The sequence below is a fragment of the Ochotona princeps genome, chromosome 1, assembly GCF_030435755.1.
Source record: "Ochotona princeps isolate mOchPri1 chromosome 1, mOchPri1.hap1, whole genome shotgun sequence".
In the NCBI taxonomy this organism is placed as follows: domain Eukaryota; kingdom Metazoa; phylum Chordata; class Mammalia; order Lagomorpha; family Ochotonidae; genus Ochotona; species Ochotona princeps.
Genome location: NC_080832.1, coordinates 89,896,934 through 89,917,648, shown reverse-complemented (window position 1 = coordinate 89,917,648; position 20,715 = coordinate 89,896,934). Strand labels below are relative to the sequence as shown.

At 35.4% G+C, this 20,715-nt stretch overlaps 1 protein-coding gene across 1 annotated transcript in view; it reads right to left on the bottom strand.

Annotated features, from left to right (window-relative positions):
• Window positions 1–20,715, bottom strand: part of LOC131481299 (protein eyes shut homolog) — a 1,058,324-nt gene that overhangs the window by 894,188 nt on the left and 143,421 nt on the right. The window contains exons 8-10 of the mRNA XM_058669692.1: window positions 12,193–12,364; window positions 11,228–11,306; window positions 730–917 (exon numbers count right to left, since the gene is read on the bottom strand). Of these exons, the coding sequence (XP_058525675.1) occupies window positions 730–917; window positions 11,228–11,306; window positions 12,193–12,364 (439 nt within the window). The remainder of the gene's footprint in view (window positions 1–729; window positions 918–11,227; window positions 11,307–12,192; window positions 12,365–20,715) is intronic.

Genomic DNA, 20,715 nt, shown 5'->3' with positions numbered 1-20,715 from the left:
CTTAACTATATTTTCCCATGAACTTTTTGAGGTGTCTCATTGCAGTGATAAACCTGTCAGTAATTTGAGCTATTATGCCAGTTATTCAGCAATTTGAGCTATTATGCCAGTTATTCACAGATGTTTCTCTTAACATAAACCAATCACAAATCAGACTGAAATGGAGTAAAGAGCTAAAATGTGTATGTTTACAGTTCTTAAACAACTAGGCTCAATTAGTATTTTGCAGACTGAATAGACAGCAGCTGGATTCTCAACCAATCAAATATATATATATATATATATATATATATATATATATATATATATATATTTGTAATATATATTTACATACCATACACATAAAAAATAAAGGAAATTAAAATTTACCACCTTAGAAGTTAAAACATATATTATAAATAATTTAGAGTTGAAATGTGGTTCAAAACCTAGTGAAAGATTGAAACTCACATAAAAATTTTTATAGCTTGTATCTTGGAAGATAGATTTGATAATATTACAAATAAATCTGTGGCAAAAATTGTACTACTATTATGAAACAATTGGAATAATACATGGTATTCTAAAATTATAAGTGATACTTTATATAACTGTTCGTTTCAAACTTCTGAGCACATGTTCTTAAAGTAAAAATTTAACATATATGCTTTAGAGTGTATTGTTGATGAAATGTTTAAGTTTATACATATATACGTATATTTAGTTAATGTCAGAAAAACAGATACTTACCTGCATTCAAAAGTGTGTTCAGGTCCAGCAATGAGAATCCCTCCATTCAAACAAAGGGCTAAATTCATTTCATGTCTAATGCTTTGTTCACAATATTCACCAGTATATCCTAGTGGGCAAATGCAGGTAAGTCTGTGCACTGTCTTCTGACTGAAGCCTCCATTTACACAAGGAATTGATGTGCGATCCTAAATTAAACATCCATTGAGATTATTGTTAGTGATATTAACCATTTTATTTACATTTATTTATTTATTTAAATTATTCAAATTTGTTTAAGCAACATTTTACAAATCTAATATATAGGCAAATATGAGATTTCCCTCCTCTTTAAAAAGGGTACTTGCACATGACTATGATGGAATTGCTATCTTTTATCATCAAAAATATTTTGTTAAATGTACTTAGTGCTTCTCCAGAAAAAAAAATTCACACTTTATTAAAGCACATACAATGTCTGGGATGGCATTTGTTCTAGTGATTAAGATGCTTACCACTTTGTTCACATCTTACATGTGGACACCTGGTGTTTGAGGCCAGACTTCACTGCCAATTCCAGCTCTCTGCTCAATCCAACCCTGGCAGGTAGCACAGCATGACTCAAACAATGGGTTCCTGCTACTCAGGTGAGACCCCCAAGATTCTACTTGTGGTTTCCAGCCTTGTTCTCATCCTAGCCCTTCAATGAGCTTTGGAGAGTGAACCATTAGAGAGGGCACAGTCTCCCTGCTGTCTCTTTGCCTCTCTGCCTCCAAAATACATTTTAAAAAAGTATGTGCCAAGACAGAGAAGCACCCCTATTTTCAATAATGGTACAAAATGAAATAGTCTGTAGATGAAATCAGGAATGTCTGGACCGTTACGTTAAAAAATAAACATACATTGCAGTGTCTCTGGGATAGCCTGTTTAAGCCTAGTGCCCTACAACAATACTTTCAATATCTCTCAAAAGGAAATCTGAGATAGAATAAACGTGAAACCAAATATTACAATTGACATATCCATCAAATAACTATATTTGTGTGTAAAGTAGCAATCATATCACCCACTTAGCTTGCCTTGATTTAAGTAAAATCATGCATACACGACGATGATTGCCACAAAACAGTTGTTCAGTGAATGTCATCTTTTCTGTTATTGTTATAGGATTTAGAGATCAGTCATTTGTCACTTGATTTGAAAAGAAAATGTTTTTCCCACTTGTATTTAATTTCTACAGTCATAATATGTACATTTTAAGTGTACAAAACAGATAATATACTATCATTTTCAAGACAATGATTGCTGAAGTAATTTGCACCTATAATCCTACAAAATAATTCATGGAAAGTCATAAAATCATTAGTAAAACTGTTTTTTATTTATATCCAAATAAAATTTATTTCCAGAATTCCTCAATGAACCCACAGAAATTGGAATCATTTGCACTCAAGGGTCTCAAGTTTTCTAATCCTCAAGAACATTATATTTACGGGCCCGGCGGCGTGGCCTAGCGGCTAAAGTCCTTGCCTTGAAAGCCCCGGGATCCCATATGGGCGCCGGTTCTAATCCCGGCAGCTCCACTTCCCATCCAGCTCCCTGCTTGTGGCCTGGGAAAGCAGGAGAGGACAGCCCAAAGCTTTGGCGACCCTGCACCCACGTGGGAGACCCGGAAGAGGTTCCTGGTCCCGGCATTGGATTGGTGCGTACCGGCCCGTTGCGGCTCACTTGGGGAGTGAAACATCGGATGGAAGATCTTCCTCTCTGTCTCTCCTCCTCTCTATATATCCGGCTTTCCAATAATAACAAAATCTTTAAAAAAAAAAGAATAGTATATTTACAAATATCTAGTACTTCTTTAACATTTAGTTTAGGAAACTAATCATAGTTTTCTATGATTATTATGTATAAAACACATATCTTGGGCTCATTGGAGTGGTGCAGGCTGCTTATTCATTGTTCTGTGGCATCAGCATCCTATTCAGGTGTTGCTTCATGTCCCAGCTGCTCCTCCTCTGCTCCTCCTCTGCTCCAGCCGTCTGCTTAAGGCATGGGGAAGTAGTAGAGGACGACCCAAGTCCTTAGGACTCTGCACTCACATGGCAGATCCAAAGGAAGCTTCTGGCCTCTTGCCTTTGGATAAGCTCAGCTCTGGCTGTTTTGGCTATTAAGGGAATGATGGAGTGGATGGAAGACCTTCTCTTTTCCTCTCTCCCCTTCTCATTTTGTAAAATCTGCCTTCAATTAAAAATAAATAAATCTCAATAAAAACAGATCTTGCATAGAACCCAGATAATGATCTTTCACTCTTACTCAACTGACAGGTAACTGCATGACATTTTGTTCACCTGATATGTTTAATTTTAAAACACTTACTATTTTTATTTTTTATTTGACAGGCAGAGTTAAAACAGAACAAGTGAGGGAAAGAAGGAGACATGGAGGTATTTCTATACCTCTCACTTGCTAATTCATTCCTAGCATGGCTGCATTGACCAGAGAGGCACAAGGACGAAGCCAGAAGTCTAAAACTCCATCTTGGTCTCCCACAAGGGTTGCAGTTTACCCGAGAACTAAAGATATTGCCATTGTTTTCCTAGGCACATTACTAGGAAAGTGGATCAGAAATGAGCCTCAGGATTTAAGGATTTGACCAGGGACGATATGAGATGCCAGCATCACATGCTGTGGCTTAATTCAGTGTGTCAACATTGTGACCTTGTCTTAAAAAAAAAAAAAAGAATGCCATTCTAATATTTATTGTAACTGCTGAAAGTGTGAACCGCTTATTGGGCTTCAAAGGAACTTCGCTGACTTCCTGTTTCTATTGTTAATTTATAGGATGCAAATGCAGAATTGCACAGGCAAGGGCATGGAAACAACACGTTTCCCTCTTAGCCCTATGGCTATATATATAATGATTTATTAGAAAGAATTACATAAATTAATTGAATTATAACTCCCATGGGAAGAAACAGATCGTTTTTAGACTGCCAAGAATTCTGTCTCTAGGGTTTATAACAATCTCTCACTACATTAATTAGAAGGCTTAATGGGAAATATGAAACCAACTTCTTTTCAGAGAAAATAAAATCGTCATTCAAAGTTCTTGATTCTTGTGGTTCAAAAAATTAAGGATAAGAATGTATTTCCTTTTGCTCATCATCTTTGGTTTTAGTTTGCCATAACAATTTAATATAGTCAGTGCTTTCCAGACGAATCAATTCATGTAATTCAGAAAATAAAAGACATAAAAAATTGGAGTGTTTAAGAAAGGGATAGAAATAAGGAGAAGAGCAATAGACAAATGAGTTAGATTCCAGCACTATGACAATTCAACCTGCACTCAAAATGGCATGCCTGGAAATGTACAGGTGGGTTTGAAAGTTACAGAGCACTGACATATGCATTGTGTAATTCTTACAGAAAACTGATAGCTTTGTTGCTTAGCAAATGTGACAGTTATCTTGGTGACTGAGATAGCTGTACTGTCTGAGGGATGTTGTTTGAAAGAAATGTTCCTGTGATTCGTGAACTGACATGAAAAACAGGAAACTTGTCCAAGAACATAATACCATATATTGCATTTATTTTTAAAACAATGGTATTTTAAAATAGTGAAATAATTCCTTCAAATGATGCCTTGAAGATACATAAAACATTTATCTTAACTGTTTAAATTTACTTATGTAAAGGTAATAGATTTCATGTATTTCATATATGTTTAAAAACATAAGGATAGTTCCCAAAATACCTCCTCCTTTCATTCTTAGGTCCCTTAATATTTGTGATGAGAAACTTTCAACTTATTTTATAGTCTCATTCTTAGTCCTTACTCAATAAAGAAAAAGGTCAAAAGAAAACTCAGTTCCTCAGGTGTTTATTATTCATAAGAGCTATGAATGACAATAAAAACATCAAGATGCCAATTTCACTTATATATAGATATGATTTCATTTGTGTAACATATATATATATACATATTTTTCTTTGTACTCAAAATATTAATTACCAAAAATCAGATATTTGTCTTTCATGGGACTAACTTTTTTCTTTAAGCATAATGGTCTAAAATTTTATCCAATTGGTTTGATTGTATTCCATTACTTTTTATGGATGAGTAGTGTTCTGTCATATATACATTTGACATTTTCCTAATTCATCATTGGTTAGTATGCACCTAAGTTGATTCTGTATCTTAGTTACTGTTAATTGAGCTGTTATCAAAATGTGAATACATTTAATTCTTTCATGTGCTGATTTAATACCCTTTGCAAAAATCCACAGGAGTAGGATGAGAGTATCATATTTTATATCTGCTTTCAGACTTCTGTGTAAAATTATACATGATCCCAAAACAGTTGCACTAGTTTCCATTCCCACCAACATCGTATTAATACCTCGTTGTCCACATTACCACCAGCATTTGTTACCTATTAATTTTTCTTTCTTTTGAAACACAGATCCAGAAATATTCACCTGCTCAAATATACTTATTTTGATCATTTCAAAGATCTACAGGACTCACAAATTTTGCATATTTCTCCATATGCAATAGAGGCCACTGGCCTTCTTCTCTGCCTATGCAAACCATGCCCAGTAGTAGGAAGGCAGCACCCAAAGAACAGGGGTTACACATTCAAAGGAATACCTGCTCATTATTTTATTTTATTTGTGCATCTTTGTTATTTATTTGAAGAGTAGATAGAGATCACCCATATGCTGGTTCTCTACTCAATTTCTGGAACAGCCAGGGTTGGGCCCAGCCAAAGCCAGGATTCCAAAAGAATCTGAGTCTCCCATGTGAGTGGCAGAGATTCCGGTGTTCGAACCACTTCTGTTTCTTGACTCCCTTATATATTCTGGGTACCAATATTTTATCAGATTTACAAACACTTTCTCCCATCTGCTGGTTTCCTAAAAGATTCATTCAACCGAAAGGCATGACTACATATGTAGCCAATGCTAGGCACATGGTTATTTAAAGTGACTTAATGGATTTCAAGGGAGACACATATATAAATAAAATAATGTGAAACTATAGTATGCCACTTTCATCAATAGACAAATCAACAAGACAAAAATCAACAAAGAAACCACACAGTCAATCACCAGCATGGGTCAAATGAATATAATTGATATTTACAGAACATTTCATCCCACAATTAGAGAATACACATTCTTTCACCATAGCACTGAAAATTTTCCAAGATAGCCCATAATATAGCCCATAAATCAAGCCTCAACAAATGTAAAATGTGAAATTATACTATGTATCTTTTTTCACCAAAATGGAATAAAACTGTATATTAACACTAAAAATCTTAGAAAATATGTAAATACATGGAGACCAAACAGCACATCTTTAATGCATATTGGGTCACAGGTGATATCAAAATGGAAACAAAAAATATTCTAGAAAAAAATGAAGATGACAGTACACTATCAGATCTCATGGGATGCAGCAAAACAACATTAAGGCTAAAGTCTTCAGCAATTAGTCCCTGCATCAAGAACTGTAGGGATACCCAATAAATGATCTTTTGACACACCTGATGGAGCTAGTAAAACAAGAAGAAACTACACCCAAGATCAATAAGAGGACGAAATAATAAAAATTAGAAATCAGGAAAATTGAAAAAAAAAGATCCAAAAGATTAGTAAAAGTACAGCTTTTCTGAAAAAAAAAGAAAGAAAAAAAACCCCCAAATTGATACACCATTGAACCAACCTCAAAAATGGAACAGGGGGATCTAATTAAACAAACAAACAAAAATTGAGCTTAAAAAATGAGATGCTGGGCCCCACGCGGTGGCCTAGAGGCTAAAGTCCCTGCCTTGAATATGCCAGAATCCCTTATGGGCACTGGTTGCAATCCTGGCAGCCCTGCTTCCCATCCAGCTCCCTGCTTGTGGCCTGGGAAAGCAGTCGAGGACAGCTGAAAGCCTTGGGACCCTGCACTCACATGGGAGATCCGGAAGAGGCTCCTGGTTCCTGGTTTTAGATTGCTGCAGCACAAGACATTGCGCTCACTTGAGAAGTGAATCATCGGATGGAAAATGTTCCTTCCTGTCTCTCCTCCTTTCTGTATATCTGACTTTGCAATAAAAATAAATAAATATTTTTAAAAAATGAGATGCAACAATAAATACTATAGAAACAAAAGTCCTAAGGAATTATTACAAATAGCTATATATAAACAAATTGGAAAATCTAGAAGAGTAAATTTCTAGGCACAGATCAATAACCATGAGAAACTGATCTCAATACTTCTGAAACATTCCATTGAAAGAAAACAACCCTCCAAAATTCTTCCTGAGGCCATCATCACTTTAATTCTAAAAACAGATAGAGGATAAGAGAACTGCACACCAATATCCTTAACGAACATAAATACTAGGGGATGATTCACCAAGATTAATTGGAATTTATCTCTGTGTGCATGGATACTTCAATACACACAAATCAATAAATGTGATATATAAACAAATTGAATGAATCAGCATGATTATCTCAATAAATGCAGAAAAATATTTGATAAAATGCAACATCCTTTTAAGACAAAAACCTGCATACTATTATACTCATAATGTATCTCAGCACAATCAAAACAAACATAAAGAATGGGGAAAAATTGAACTATATCCATTAAGTACTGGAAACAGATACATTTGCTCGTTCTCATAAGTAACTGGAATATAGTTTGGCAAGTTTTAACAAAATCAGAAGTCAAGAAAAAGAAATCAAAAGATACCAATGGAAAAGAAACAAGTCAAATTATCTTTGTTTGTAGATGTTATGATGTTAAATACAGAGGAACCAAACTATTCCACTAAGAGATTATTGCAACTCATCGGAGTTTAACAAACTTGCAAGATATAAAATCAACATACTAAAATCAATACATTTTGTATATATGACCAATTCCATGGTTGAGAAAGAACTTGCAAAATTTGTTTCATTCACAGAACTATAACAATAAATTAAAACTTTGGGATTATTTGACCATTGTCATGGAAGAACTCGACAATGAAACTTATAAAACATTTAGGAAATAAATGGAAGACACAAAACAGAAAAATCTTCATGTTCAAGCAGTGACTAATAGCTATGTCAAACTCTTGCCCTCCCAAAATTCATAATTGTATCACAGAGATCCCATTGTCAGTCCATGCACACAGAGCATGCAGAAAGAAATACAAAGGGTAAGCATCTTCAGGAAACAGTTCTATCTTGGTAGGAACCTGAAGAAATGTAAATTGAAATAATACTATGACATACTTTCTCCATCAAGTTAGCAAACACTTCTTTAAAGATGACTAAATAGGATCTAATATATTGGCATGTTCAAAGTCTCATTAAGTGTATTGTTTCAACATTTATTTGGAACACTTTGATGCTATTGAAAAGATTGAGTCAAGGCCCTATGAATCATAACAGAATGGTTCTTAAGATACACTAAGTGACACGAAGTCATTGAGTGATGATGATATTGAGTTCAGTTTCTGTTAAAACGAAAATGCTAATAAAACCATCTACAATTATATGGATAGTTTATTAACAATACATCTTATAATCTCTGAAGCATAAATGAATATGTATTTGTAGAAATACATGATAAATAAAATACTTACATCTTATTAAAAAGAAAAAAGTGATATTTACACTGCCTTGAAACAAAATTTTAGGGATTTTCACAGGTAAAAAACAGCAATATCATATGTAATGTTTAACAGAATGGCTCATGTATTCTCTTCTTGAGAATTGATTACTATTAATTATATTCCATTTCCAATTAAATATTGCTGTTAACATTTATCACCAAAAGCCATAATAACGACAGAAACTTAAACTTTATTGATAGACAGAGACCAATAAAGAAAGCTTAGAAACACACAGGAAATGGACAGCTTGGACTCACATATTCCTCACTAGGTAGGACACAAAGATTAATTACTCCTCACTAAGGTATTGAAGATTTCTCTGTACACCCCTCCTAAAACTGTTCTGCACCTCAGTTGCTAACATATGCCTTGTTAGAGTTATAAGCTAGTTTGGACTATCCTAAAATTCACCAATTTCAGTAAAAAGTATGCTTCAAACTATAAACTGTTAAATATAAAAATAGACACGAGACAGCTGATTAGTACCCTACAACCATTCTAAGGTGTACAGCAGCCGGTTGTGTATAAACTAAACTTGAAATGTCAATGAAGTAGTCACAGGATGTAGTTAAGAACATTTTCTAACATATTGGTCACTCAATACCATGTCAATTAACTCCATAAAGTTGTAAATTGTTGTTGATGTTATGTTGTGACTTTTCACTGGACGGGATGATATTCTGCCAGCTCTACTTTCAGACCAGGGATGGTCTCCCCAAGAAACTGTTGAATTTATCTGGACAAAAAGATGCTGGACTCTATGCATGGTACATGCTTGCAATGAAAAAATCATGACTAGATTTGAACTGTACTACTGCAACAATGTGGAGGAATCCAACATGGGGGGAAGGCATGGGGAGGAGTTGGGGAATCCCAGAGCCTATAAAACTGTCATAAAATGAAATCAAATAAAAAAATAGTAAATTATGACAAAATGTGCTATTTAATTAACATGAATTATCTCCCTAATTATTTTTTAAAGATTTATTTATTGTTATTAGAAAGTCAGATTTACAGAGAAGAAGAGACAAAGAGGAAGCTCCTCCAACCACTAATTCACTTCTGAAGTGGACATAATGGTCAGAGCTGAGTCTATTTGAAGCCAGGAGGCAGGAGAATCTTCTGGGTCTCCCATGTGCATACAGCATGCCAAGGCTTTGGGTCATCCTCTACTGATTTCCCAGGCCTTGAGCTGGGAGCTAAAGGGAAGTGGAGCAGCTGGGATATGAACAGTCACCCATAGGGGATCCCAGGGCATTCAAGGTGAGAAATTTAACCTCTAGGCTATTAAGCCAGGCCCCTCTCCAATTTTTCAAGCAATGTATAAGCTAGTTACTGTTGTTGCTTCTCACTGGATAATCAAAACTTGATTTCAAAATATATATGATTTGCTTAAGCAGACACAGTAGGCAAATAGCAATGTAAGGCTTAAATTAAATTTTCCTCAAATGTGTTTCTGAACCACATCACTGCTGCTAAAACAGTCATTTATTGAGTATTGCTATCTCAGATGCATTCTTATCAAATGCCCTATGACGTAGGAACTGTTATTTTTTATAGATGAGGAAAACAGGAAAATGATTTAAATACAACATTCATAATTTTACAATTCCAAACCCTTATTTTTAGTCCCTATGCTTTTTTCCTTTATTATGTCACTGTTACTCTCAATCAGGACAGATTTGGAGGAAGTTCTTATTAATCCAGAAAGACCTGCGATATCTGTAATCACCAAAAATTGTTATAATCTTCAGGCAACCACACTGCACATAAAATGCCATGTGCATCAATCCTACATTTCAGCCTCTAGGAGACTGGAACAAGATCCCATATTACAGGTGATGCCTGCCTCTTGGCACATCCAAGCATTTATTTTCTCCATGTGATGTCTGCATCATTTTAATCTTGCCTTATCTCTACAGTCCTACAGATACTTCTATGACTTTACAATAGTGAAGAGGAGATGAACGTAAAACATAAAACCACATGAGCTCTTGCTGAAAATGGCTACTTTCAATGCTTAGGACAAGGAAAGTTTCAGGTTGCAGAATGTGGGCAATGACGCTGGGCAGTAGTCTAGTGCTGCAGGATAAGGTGCAGCTTGTGATGCTGAAAATCCTTATGGAATTGTCAGTTCAAATCTTAGCCACTCTGCTTCCCATAAAGCTTCTAAACAACGCGCATGAGAAAGTAGCAGAATATGATCCATCACATTACTCTGTGTCCCCCTCACAGGAGACATACAGGGTTTCAAGGCTCCTGTCCTGCCCATTACAGCTATTTGAGGAGTGAACTTATAGACAGAATCTCTGTGTCTTTCTCTCTCTGACTTTGAAATAAATTAGAATATATCTTTCTTTTTAAAGAAAAAGATACAAAGAGAAAAGGGATGCTTCACTCCTTAAATGGCTACAAGGACCAGGGCTGAGCCAATCTCAAGACAGGAGCCATGAGCCAGGAGCTTTTTCCAGGTCTTTCACACTGGTCCAACACCCAAGGACTTCAGTCATCTTTTGCTATTTCTCATGTGCATTAGCGGGAAGCTGGATAAGAAGTGGAACAACCAGGTCAGAAACTGGTTCCCATATGGGATGCTGTCCCCACAGGCAGAGTCTTAACCTCATCTGCCACAGTGCCAGCCCCACAAATAAATATTTAAAGACATGAAGGGTTAAGAAGTGAGAAGATTGATTAGTACTTTTGTTTAGAGTAGATGAGGAATTTCTTGCAGAAAAACATAGCTTTTTTATCTTTTAAAGCTGTTGAGAGAATGGCTTTGAAACCCACAGAAATTAGTTTGACTTTTAGGAAAGACATCTTTTGTCATGTAAATTTAGTAAAATTATAAAACTTACAGTAATCTTGACCTCGCATCTTGTACCAGTCCATTCTGCTTCACATAAGCATTGATATGCATTAACGAGATCTATGCACCTGAAACAGAATTAAAGTTTTAAATGACTAGACATTAAAGCATAGCTTCAATGAAACTTTTGCCATTTTAAAATATTCTTTTGTAGTTCAGGTGATAAAAATCCTCACACTCCCATGAGCAATACTACACAGACTCTATTCTTGGTATCTTTGCCTTGAAGGTGACTGGTCTGAAGGAACTGATCAATTTTCATTTTACCATCTTCCCCTTGGCAATGGAAAGAAGGAAAAGTTCTAAAAGATAAAACGTGTGTCTAAGGCTTATGTAGGAAACTGAAGGCAGATATGGCCAAACGGAATCCTTAATCCTCTTTTTTTTCTGCTTACAAAGTCAGTGGAAGGACTAGAGAAGAAAAATAATGTAGTTAGCAACAATGCGTATGTATGAATCATGATTCTTTGCCACCTTACTTTGGTTTTGTATAAACTACTATCCTGTTCATGAGTTATGTGTTCTGTCAAGTTATACAATATCTTTCATTTACAAAGAGATGTAAGAACTTGTCTACTTGCCAACATATCAAATCCTAAATGAATGGTGTTATCTCTCTGCAGAGCAAATAACAGAAATGTCTCATAATCCTACCTGGTATTCCAATTAACATAGGCAGTTACCTTTATGTATACTGAAGTCTAATTAATCCACATTTATTGAAAATTACTCTACACTAATGAACAGAAATAAAGGAATTGCAGAGATAATGTATCAGTACATTGCACTAGCTAAAACAGGCAGCAGCTGTCATCTTAAAAGTACTTAGCTCTTGTTTCATGAAATAGAATAATTTAAATTAACTTTATCAACTTTCATTGGCATTATGTCCTAAATATTGTCTGTTAACTGAACTTTCACAGAATTAATAATTGAAAAAATAAAAATAGCTACCTTCCATGTAGGCAGGGATTTGAGAAGCAATCATTTGCATTTGTCTCACAGTGTGTCCCAAAGAACCCACTCTGGCAGTCACAGGTGTAACGATCAACACCGTCAATGCAATCTCCATTGTGCAGACAAGGCTCTGATAGGCATTCATCTATATTTACTTCACAATCACTGCCTATGTTAGAGCAAAAATAACAAAACATGGGACCATTAAATGCAAAGTCCAAAAGTGTTTTTTATTTAATTATGGCAATTATTACGTAGAAATCAAGAAACTTTACACATTCTGCTACTATGATATCCTGTGACAAAAGAAAACAATTTTCTAGGTTATAGATATGCTGGTCTCTGGATTCTCAGACTATTAATTGAACGTGAGTGAGTAAAACAAAGTGTAAGCTTAACATACTTACAAGAATTATGTTAAGTGTGTGGAATTCCTTATGGACAATACTAGTGAAATAATGAATTCTATCTGTTGTTATTGTGAATACTAATGTATTGGTTCTTAAGAGTCCAATATGTCTCATCTATGGGAATTATAATTGGAAATTAAATCCTCAAAATTATGTCCTGATCAGTCTATTAATGGATTCTCTGAAATGTTTACATGTAACATCATTTTGTCTAAAATAGAATTTCCAAGGGCCAAATAAATCATGTTTATCACCCAACATGTGGCATATCTGGGCTTAACTATGTCCCCAAAAAAGTTTTTATTAATGTGATATTACATCAGGGGCACACCATTTATATAAAGAAAACAGCAAAAGGAAAACATAAGCAGAACAAAATAGAAAGTGACAATTGTGTTTCAGTATTAACATGCTTGACATATTAGAAAAACAGTAGAGGAACATTATACATGGTCAGTCTAATCCCTTCACCATGTGTCTGTACCATCCATCTACTAATGAAAAGTACTATTGATTGAGCGCTTACTGATGTGCTAGGCCCTGTGGTAGAGGCATGGTAACTCAGTTAATGCTCATCAGAACTGCAGGCAGATCTCATTAACCTCACTCACTCATGATTAAATAAAGACTCAGTTTAAGTGATGCTCCTATGTCATATAACACTAGATCAGGATTCAAATCACATTCCTCTGACTTGTGCTCTTAATTATTGCTCTAAATTACTTACTGTGCAACTGCTATGATATGTGCTTAAGTTGAAATGCTGAATAATACTACAGACCCCAATAGGTGTAACTCATAGAAAAGGAACTAAATTTCTAATTGAGAATGAAGATAACTACTTTATTAGAATCATGAACATAGCAACAGAATAAGTGATACATGAAACCCTGCCTAAGTGCCAGAAACACTAAATCTCAGAGGTTTAAATAACAGACTATTTCTTACTTGCACTCAACGACAAGGGTAATTTACTGACTCACTTTACATTGTCTGCTCCTGGACATAAGTTAATGGCTCATAGACTATCTGGGGCAGTGCATCATCATTTATAATCAGAAACTCACATTTCTCATTCCACTTAGGTAAGGCATGAACATGTGACCTGGATTGGACTATTAAATGTAGTGGACCACATTGAATTACACAGAGTGAAAAGAATGTCCCCCACCCAGGAACAGTAGATGATTTATTATATATTTGCCACTGTGTACAGTCAAAGAGAATTTAAATGACAAAAGGAATGTGTCCTGAGGTCCACCTGCACAGTGGGTGTGGGTTTCGTGAGTCCTGATGGTAGAAGCTCTGGCAGAGCTCGGGTCACCTGTTCAGGGTCCCCCGGGGCCCACTTATAAGGTGGGTGTCAGGTTCATGAGCCCTGGATGCAGGGGGTCCTGCTTCCCCCTTTATCTTGCCCCTTCCCCCAGAAATAAGAAGAGATAGAGAATTTGGAAACAATGATTTCATTCACTTTCTCCTAACACTCAATCTTTCCCGCCCTGATCAACCATGTAATTATCACCAAAAATAATTTTTTTAAAAAAAGGTATTGCCTCACTTTTACCAAAAGAAGCCCTCTTTCCTGTGTCAGCAGGTCAGCAGATCAGCAGGTAGGCTCCTGCAGCCACAGCTCCTCCCCGCCCTGTCCCTACCACAGCCCATCTGGTTCCCAGGTCCTCATGCAGTTGGTTCTAAACTCCTCCAGGAGCTGTACTGCTGTCTGCTTTTCTGGATAAAAAGAAAGGAAAAAAAACTTCAAAAAATTAAAAATAAAAGATAAAAGGAGGAAGAAAATTATGCCATTTTTTATTTGAAAATTATGCCGTTTTTAATTTTTACAATTTGTCCATTTTTACTGTGGGTCAACCATCGATATTTTATCAAAAATAATAATTTCTTTGCTGAGGAGACTGAGAAAGAGCTATACCCTCAAAACACACATAAAATCGGCAGAATCATCTCTAATTCAACTTTTTATGTGATGTTTCTGTTCCCTGAAACTTTTCACGCTGAATTTTGTTCATTTGAATTGTAAATGCTTTTTGTTAAAACAAAGAAAAGAAAAAAAAAATGACCTTCAATCAATCATTTTGGAACCAGCCTAGTGCCACAACAAGCTAACTTTTTCTTCTTTTTTAAAGATGTATTTATTTTTATTGGAATGTCAGATACACTGAGAGGAAGATCTTCCATCTGATGGTTCACTTCTCAAGGTGCCACAATGGTTGGAATCGACCCCAATCGGAAGCTAGGAGCTTCTTCCAGGTCTCCCACACAGTTATAGAATCCCAAAGCTTTGGGCCATCCTTGACTGCTTTCCCAGGCCACAAGCAGGGAGCTGGATGGGAAGTGGAGCTGCTGGTATTAAAACTGGTGTTCATATGGGATCCTGGCACGTTCAATGTGAGTTTATTGTACCGGGCTATCGTACTGGGCCCACAGCAAGCTAATCTTAAAAATGCAATGCTAGCATCCCATATGGGCACCAGTTTTACTTCCAGATAATTCACTTCTGATCCAGCTCTACTGATGGCCAATGAAGGCAGCAGCAGATGTCCAAAGTCCTGCACCCCACGTGGAAGACCCTGAAAAAGATTGTGGCTCTAAGCATTGGATTTTTCTAGCTCTGTCTATTGTGAACTTTTGGCAAGTGAAACATCAGATCGAAGGTTGATCTTTCTCTCTTTGTAGCTGACTCTTAATAAATAGATCACTACAGAAAATAAATCATTTTCATGAATGTATATGCACATAATGTTTGCTTTATTTTTCCTTAGACATCCAGAAATCTTCCCCCAAAGAAACTATTTGAGAATCTGGAAAAATGTTGGTCTTTTCAATGATGAAAATCATCATAATGGTGAAAATAACATGATGGTGAGTTCACTAAAGTGCATGAGTATAAAGCTTATCAAGTCTGTGCAGCCCAGAGAAAACACTTAATGAGAGCTTTACTCTTTCCCACCTCCAAAGAGAGAAACTTCTATCATAAGCAGAAAAGAAGTAATGTTGTGTAAGTTACTAGATTTCAGGTCAAATCAAAGTCTCAGTAATATGGGGCTGGATTTGGATGGAGCAGATTAAGCAACCAATTGTGGTGCTAGTAATTAACAATAAAGCACTGCTTCAAGCCCAAGATACTCCATGTGCAGTCCAAATCCTCTAATGTGTCTAGAAAGCAGTAGAAGGCAACCAAAACCTTAAACTCCTCCTCGCACTTTTGTGGGAAATCCAGACAATGCTGACTTTCACCCGGCACGCCCTTGCCATTGTGGGCACTGGGCGGTGAACAAGCAGATGAAAGTGCACGCACGCTCTCTCTCCCTCTCCCTCTCTCTAGTTGCAAAATTAATGTACCCGATTTTATTAAAATCACAATAGTTTTTTTGTGTGTTGATCGAATCATTACCTTTGACTTTTTTATGCTTTTAAATGACTACTGTTTCAAAATATTTTTTTCATTGCTTTAATATCACCCTGTGTATTGGACTCTTCTATACTGGGATTAAAGATTTTCTTTTCCAAAGACATTAAGGCTTATAGACTTAAAGACGTGTTCAATAAAACACTTATTCACCATCAATAATATATTGGAAAATATATGTATAGAATCAAGTATTACATTTGCCAGTAATTCTTCCCCAATTATCTCTGTATCCTATCATTCATCTTGACTCTAATTTACCCTCCTTTTTCCATATTTTCTCCCCATATCTTCTTTTTTTTTCTTTAATATTCATTTATTCATTAATTACATTGCATTACATGACTGGGATTCCCCCCCCCTTCACCCCAAACCCTTCCCCCATCATGAATTCCTTCACCTTGATGCATAACCACAGCTCTCAGTCTTACACTTTGGAAGCTTTCCAAAGTTACTATCTTGATTCATAATGCTTTTCTTTTTCACATATGATATCCTTACAAAATATGGACTCCTTGCCACCTCCTAAATTAAATGTAGCTTCTATAGTTTAAGGTTTAATCCTCTAGGTCAATTGAATCTTCCTTTCTACTTCTATGATGCTATCAACTACTCTAATCCCTTGTTTTAAAATCTGATTGCAAAATAGAATCACCTATGGTGGTTCAAAAACATAAAACGCTGAATCCGTCTCTGAGGAATAGGACGGACAAACCATATTTTAGAAAATAATCTCTCAGACGATGGGCAAGCATAGCGATGAACTTTGTTGCTTTCATCCAGCTAGAGTAGAATTAAGTATTCAATAAATTTTCTCATATCTACGTTTGCTGCTGCTAGATCTACTTGGAATGGTACTTCCAAACCTCTGTTGTTACGGAATCTGATTTTATTCAAAGTATTACTAAAACTATAAATAATTTTTAAACCCCTTTGATATCCTCCACTTAAATATAGTTAGTAAAGAAATTCGGCACAGTAATTAAGGTGCCTCATGAACCACTGTCATCCTGCATTAGAGTGCCTAGGTTTTAGTCATTACTCTAGTTTCTATATCAAGTTTTTGCTAATGTTCTCCCAGGAGGGCAGCAGATAATAGCTCAGCATTTGGGTTCTTATAATTAAAATGAAAACTCTGGGTTAAATAACCAGCTCGTTGTTTCCGTCTGACTCAGGATTGAATAATATCTTTTTGGGGAAATACATCAGCAAATGTTAGATCTCTCTCTCTACTCTCTTTCCAATTCTGTCTCTCGATCTATTTCTGTGCCTATCAAATAAATAAGGCTGGAGTTTTGGGGGGATAGTGGAAAACAGCAAACATCTTTTGGCAGAGTTTTTTTAGAGTATTTTTAAATTATTTTCTTATCTTCTATACTTGAACATCAGTTGTTTGAAACCAGAGTTCCTTACTTTTCATTTTGCCTCACGCAAATGCAATTTTTAATGAAGTCCGTGACTGAAATAATCAGTGTATCTATCACTAACTACATCCAATTTGTGATAATATAGAATATATGATTGCAGTTTACAAAATAGAATATTTATGAATTATCTAAATTATTGTGGGCATAAAAATTATCCATGGATTTAAGAAGTGATGCCTTTGAAAAATTTATATTTTTACTTTTCCCTATTTTGAATTAGAAATAGAACAAAGAGTCTTAAGAGTAAAATGAAAATTTTATGCTAAAATATTTTATTACCAGCAATAATTAAATTTAAAAAATTAATCATCATAGAAAATGTTTCTGTCACAGCCCAAGTTAAAAAAAAAAGTGGTAACAGTAAAGGCTAGATCTCCTGTATTATTTCTGAGGTGAGAATAGCCTGTCTATCACCTCGAGTTCTTGGAAAGTCCCAGAAGGTAAGTGAGAGTACTTATCACAAGACAATCTCTCATTCCAGGATGAAGTTTTTACTCATGAGAAGATAAAATTTTGATCAGAAAAAAATGTTAATAGCAAATAAATTGCAAGTAATGTATATATAGTAATAACACACATATTATATATAATACATAAAATAACACATATATCAATATTTAATAAAATTGATGATAGTATGTTAGATACAATAAAAATTATATAGGAATGGTAAACATTCAGTTAATAACCATTTTTACAAAGATCATCATTGCTTGGTAAGATTGCATGAGAATATTGTGTAACACATGACAGCTCAAGGTAATTTTACTGATGCTTTATTTGTCTGTCTCCAAATATCCAGGACTAGATATAAGATTTTAAAAATTATTTAAGTAGTCATTAGAGCTTTGGTCAAGGAAAAAATATCAGTAAATATGTGACAATAAAATGATAGTGATAATAAAGATGTTCATTTAGATCTTGTCAGAATTCCACATCTCTAATTTTGTTACCACAGGAATATGGCTTGCCACTAGAGGGCTTCACCATTAACAGAAAACTGTCATGGAGGCAGTTACTGTGTCACTAGAAGGAAGTTTTGAAGAAGACATTTTTAAAAATGCACAAAATCGCTACAACAGGGACAACAGTATTCTGATCTACATTATCGTTTTAGATTACATTTAATGAGACGTTTATTTTTATTTGAAAGACAGATTATAGAAAGGAGTATCAAATATTCGTCCTCTGCTGGTTCACTCCCCAAATGGCTGTAATGGGCAGAGCTAAGCCAATCAAAAACAAGGAGCCTGGAGCTTTTTCTGAGTTACCCACATGGACTCAGGGCTCCAAGGACTTTGGGCCACTCTCTTCTGCTTTCCTAAGTCACAAACGGGGAGGTGGATCAAAAGTGGAACAGCCAGGATCCAAACCAGAGCCCATATGAAATGCTGGCAACGCAGGTGGAGGAATAGCTTGACACGCCATTAGGCCTGACACAGAAAATTTTAAAATGTTGAAACATGTCATGCATCTATTCTAACCACAGGAGAGTAAAAATAGAAAGAAAACACAAGAATAAATGGGATTTAGATAAATGCATAGGAATTGAACACCAAGTTCCTGAACAACCAGAGGAATTTTAAAATATGGGAAAAAAATTGAAGCAAATGAAACAAGCTGTTTTCACACAGCACAAAAGTTCAAAACCTTGAGGTATAGAAGTAGAAATAACAGGGACAATGATAGCCTTAAGCACCTGTAGTAAGCAGAAGGAAAAATTCAAGGAAACAATCTAGACATATATTTCAAGGATCTGGAAGTTGAAGAATAAAACAAACACAAATATTATTTGGTTAAAAAATATGGACAAAAACAGTAAAAATGAGACTAAAAAAAAAAAAAAAAACACCCTCATGGGCCGGTTTTATGGCATAGTGGGTAAAGGGGTAAAGCTGCTGTCTGCATTTCCAGCATCTCTTTATATACAGTTTGTGTCTCAGTTACTCAAACTCTGACCTAGATCCCTACTAATTGCCAGAGAAAAGCAGCAGAGGATAATGCAAATGGAAGGGCCCCTGCCACATTCACAAGAGACCCAGATCAAGCTCTGAGCTGTTTGGTTGACTCTATAGGCTTGGCTACTGCGGCTATCTAAAAAGTGAGACAGCCGATCTTGTTCTCTATGTCTCCCTCTGTAACTGATTTTCAAAAGAAATAAATCAAAAATTTAAAAGCCACACACAAAGTAGCATATTAGAAAGTTTTGAAAAAAAGTTAGTGTCTATACTCATGTAGTTATAGAAAGTACAATTACACATAGAAAATATGAACCGTCTGATAACGTGCAACAGAAGGAAAGCAGTGGCTGGAAGGGTCCCATAGTTGAATTACCTGACGATTCCACAACTAAAATGTATAAAATGTTTCAAGGATTAGCTCCAATTTATCTGAGACAATTCAAAATTTGAAAAGATTATAACAATGTCATATGAGTCCGGATCAATAAAAACTGTTTTACACACTAGTTTCACAAGATTAGAAATTTAATATTGTATAAAATCAGAAAATAATAGTTTTTAATAGCCAATATATGCTACAATTATAATTATCCATAGATGAAATATATCTTGAAGACTAGATGTCTTATTTTTGCTAATTAAGGTAAAGCAAATTTTATGAGAACTAAACTTATGTGCTTGGAAACTGACAAATATGGAGTTATTTTCGAGTTCTGAAACTGTGAACAAATTTGTGACAGTTTTTGCAATGTATGTTTTTCTCATTTCTGACAATTTTATCAAAAAACTAGAGATCAATTACCAACTCATATTTTTACTTGTTCCTTTGAATGAGTGCTAAACCATGATGCGGATAAAATGTAAAGATTTAATGTGCCTTGTGGCTTCAAGTTATATATACACACATTCTCATATAAAAACCAATTAAGACTCATTGAGTAAATGGAACAAATCCTATTGTTAAGATATACTGAACAGCTCCACTGAGAGGAGTAGAGATGCCTACTACAACATATCTTTACTTCCTGGTCTGCTCGTTTTCACTTTACCTAGCATTAACTTTTACAACATCCCCTATTGTAGTACATGTGTTTGCTGCCAACTTTCTGATAATGCAGTCTCTAGGAGGCAGCTATGATGGCTTAAGAAATTAGCCCCCTGCCACCTGCCTGGACCATTTTGATAAGAGTGTTTCAGGATCCTATTACAGCTGCTGTGGTTTGTTAGGAAGCAAGTAAGTGGATGGGAGTGTGACCAATTATCCTCATAACAGTCACTGCAAAACATCTTTTTACTAT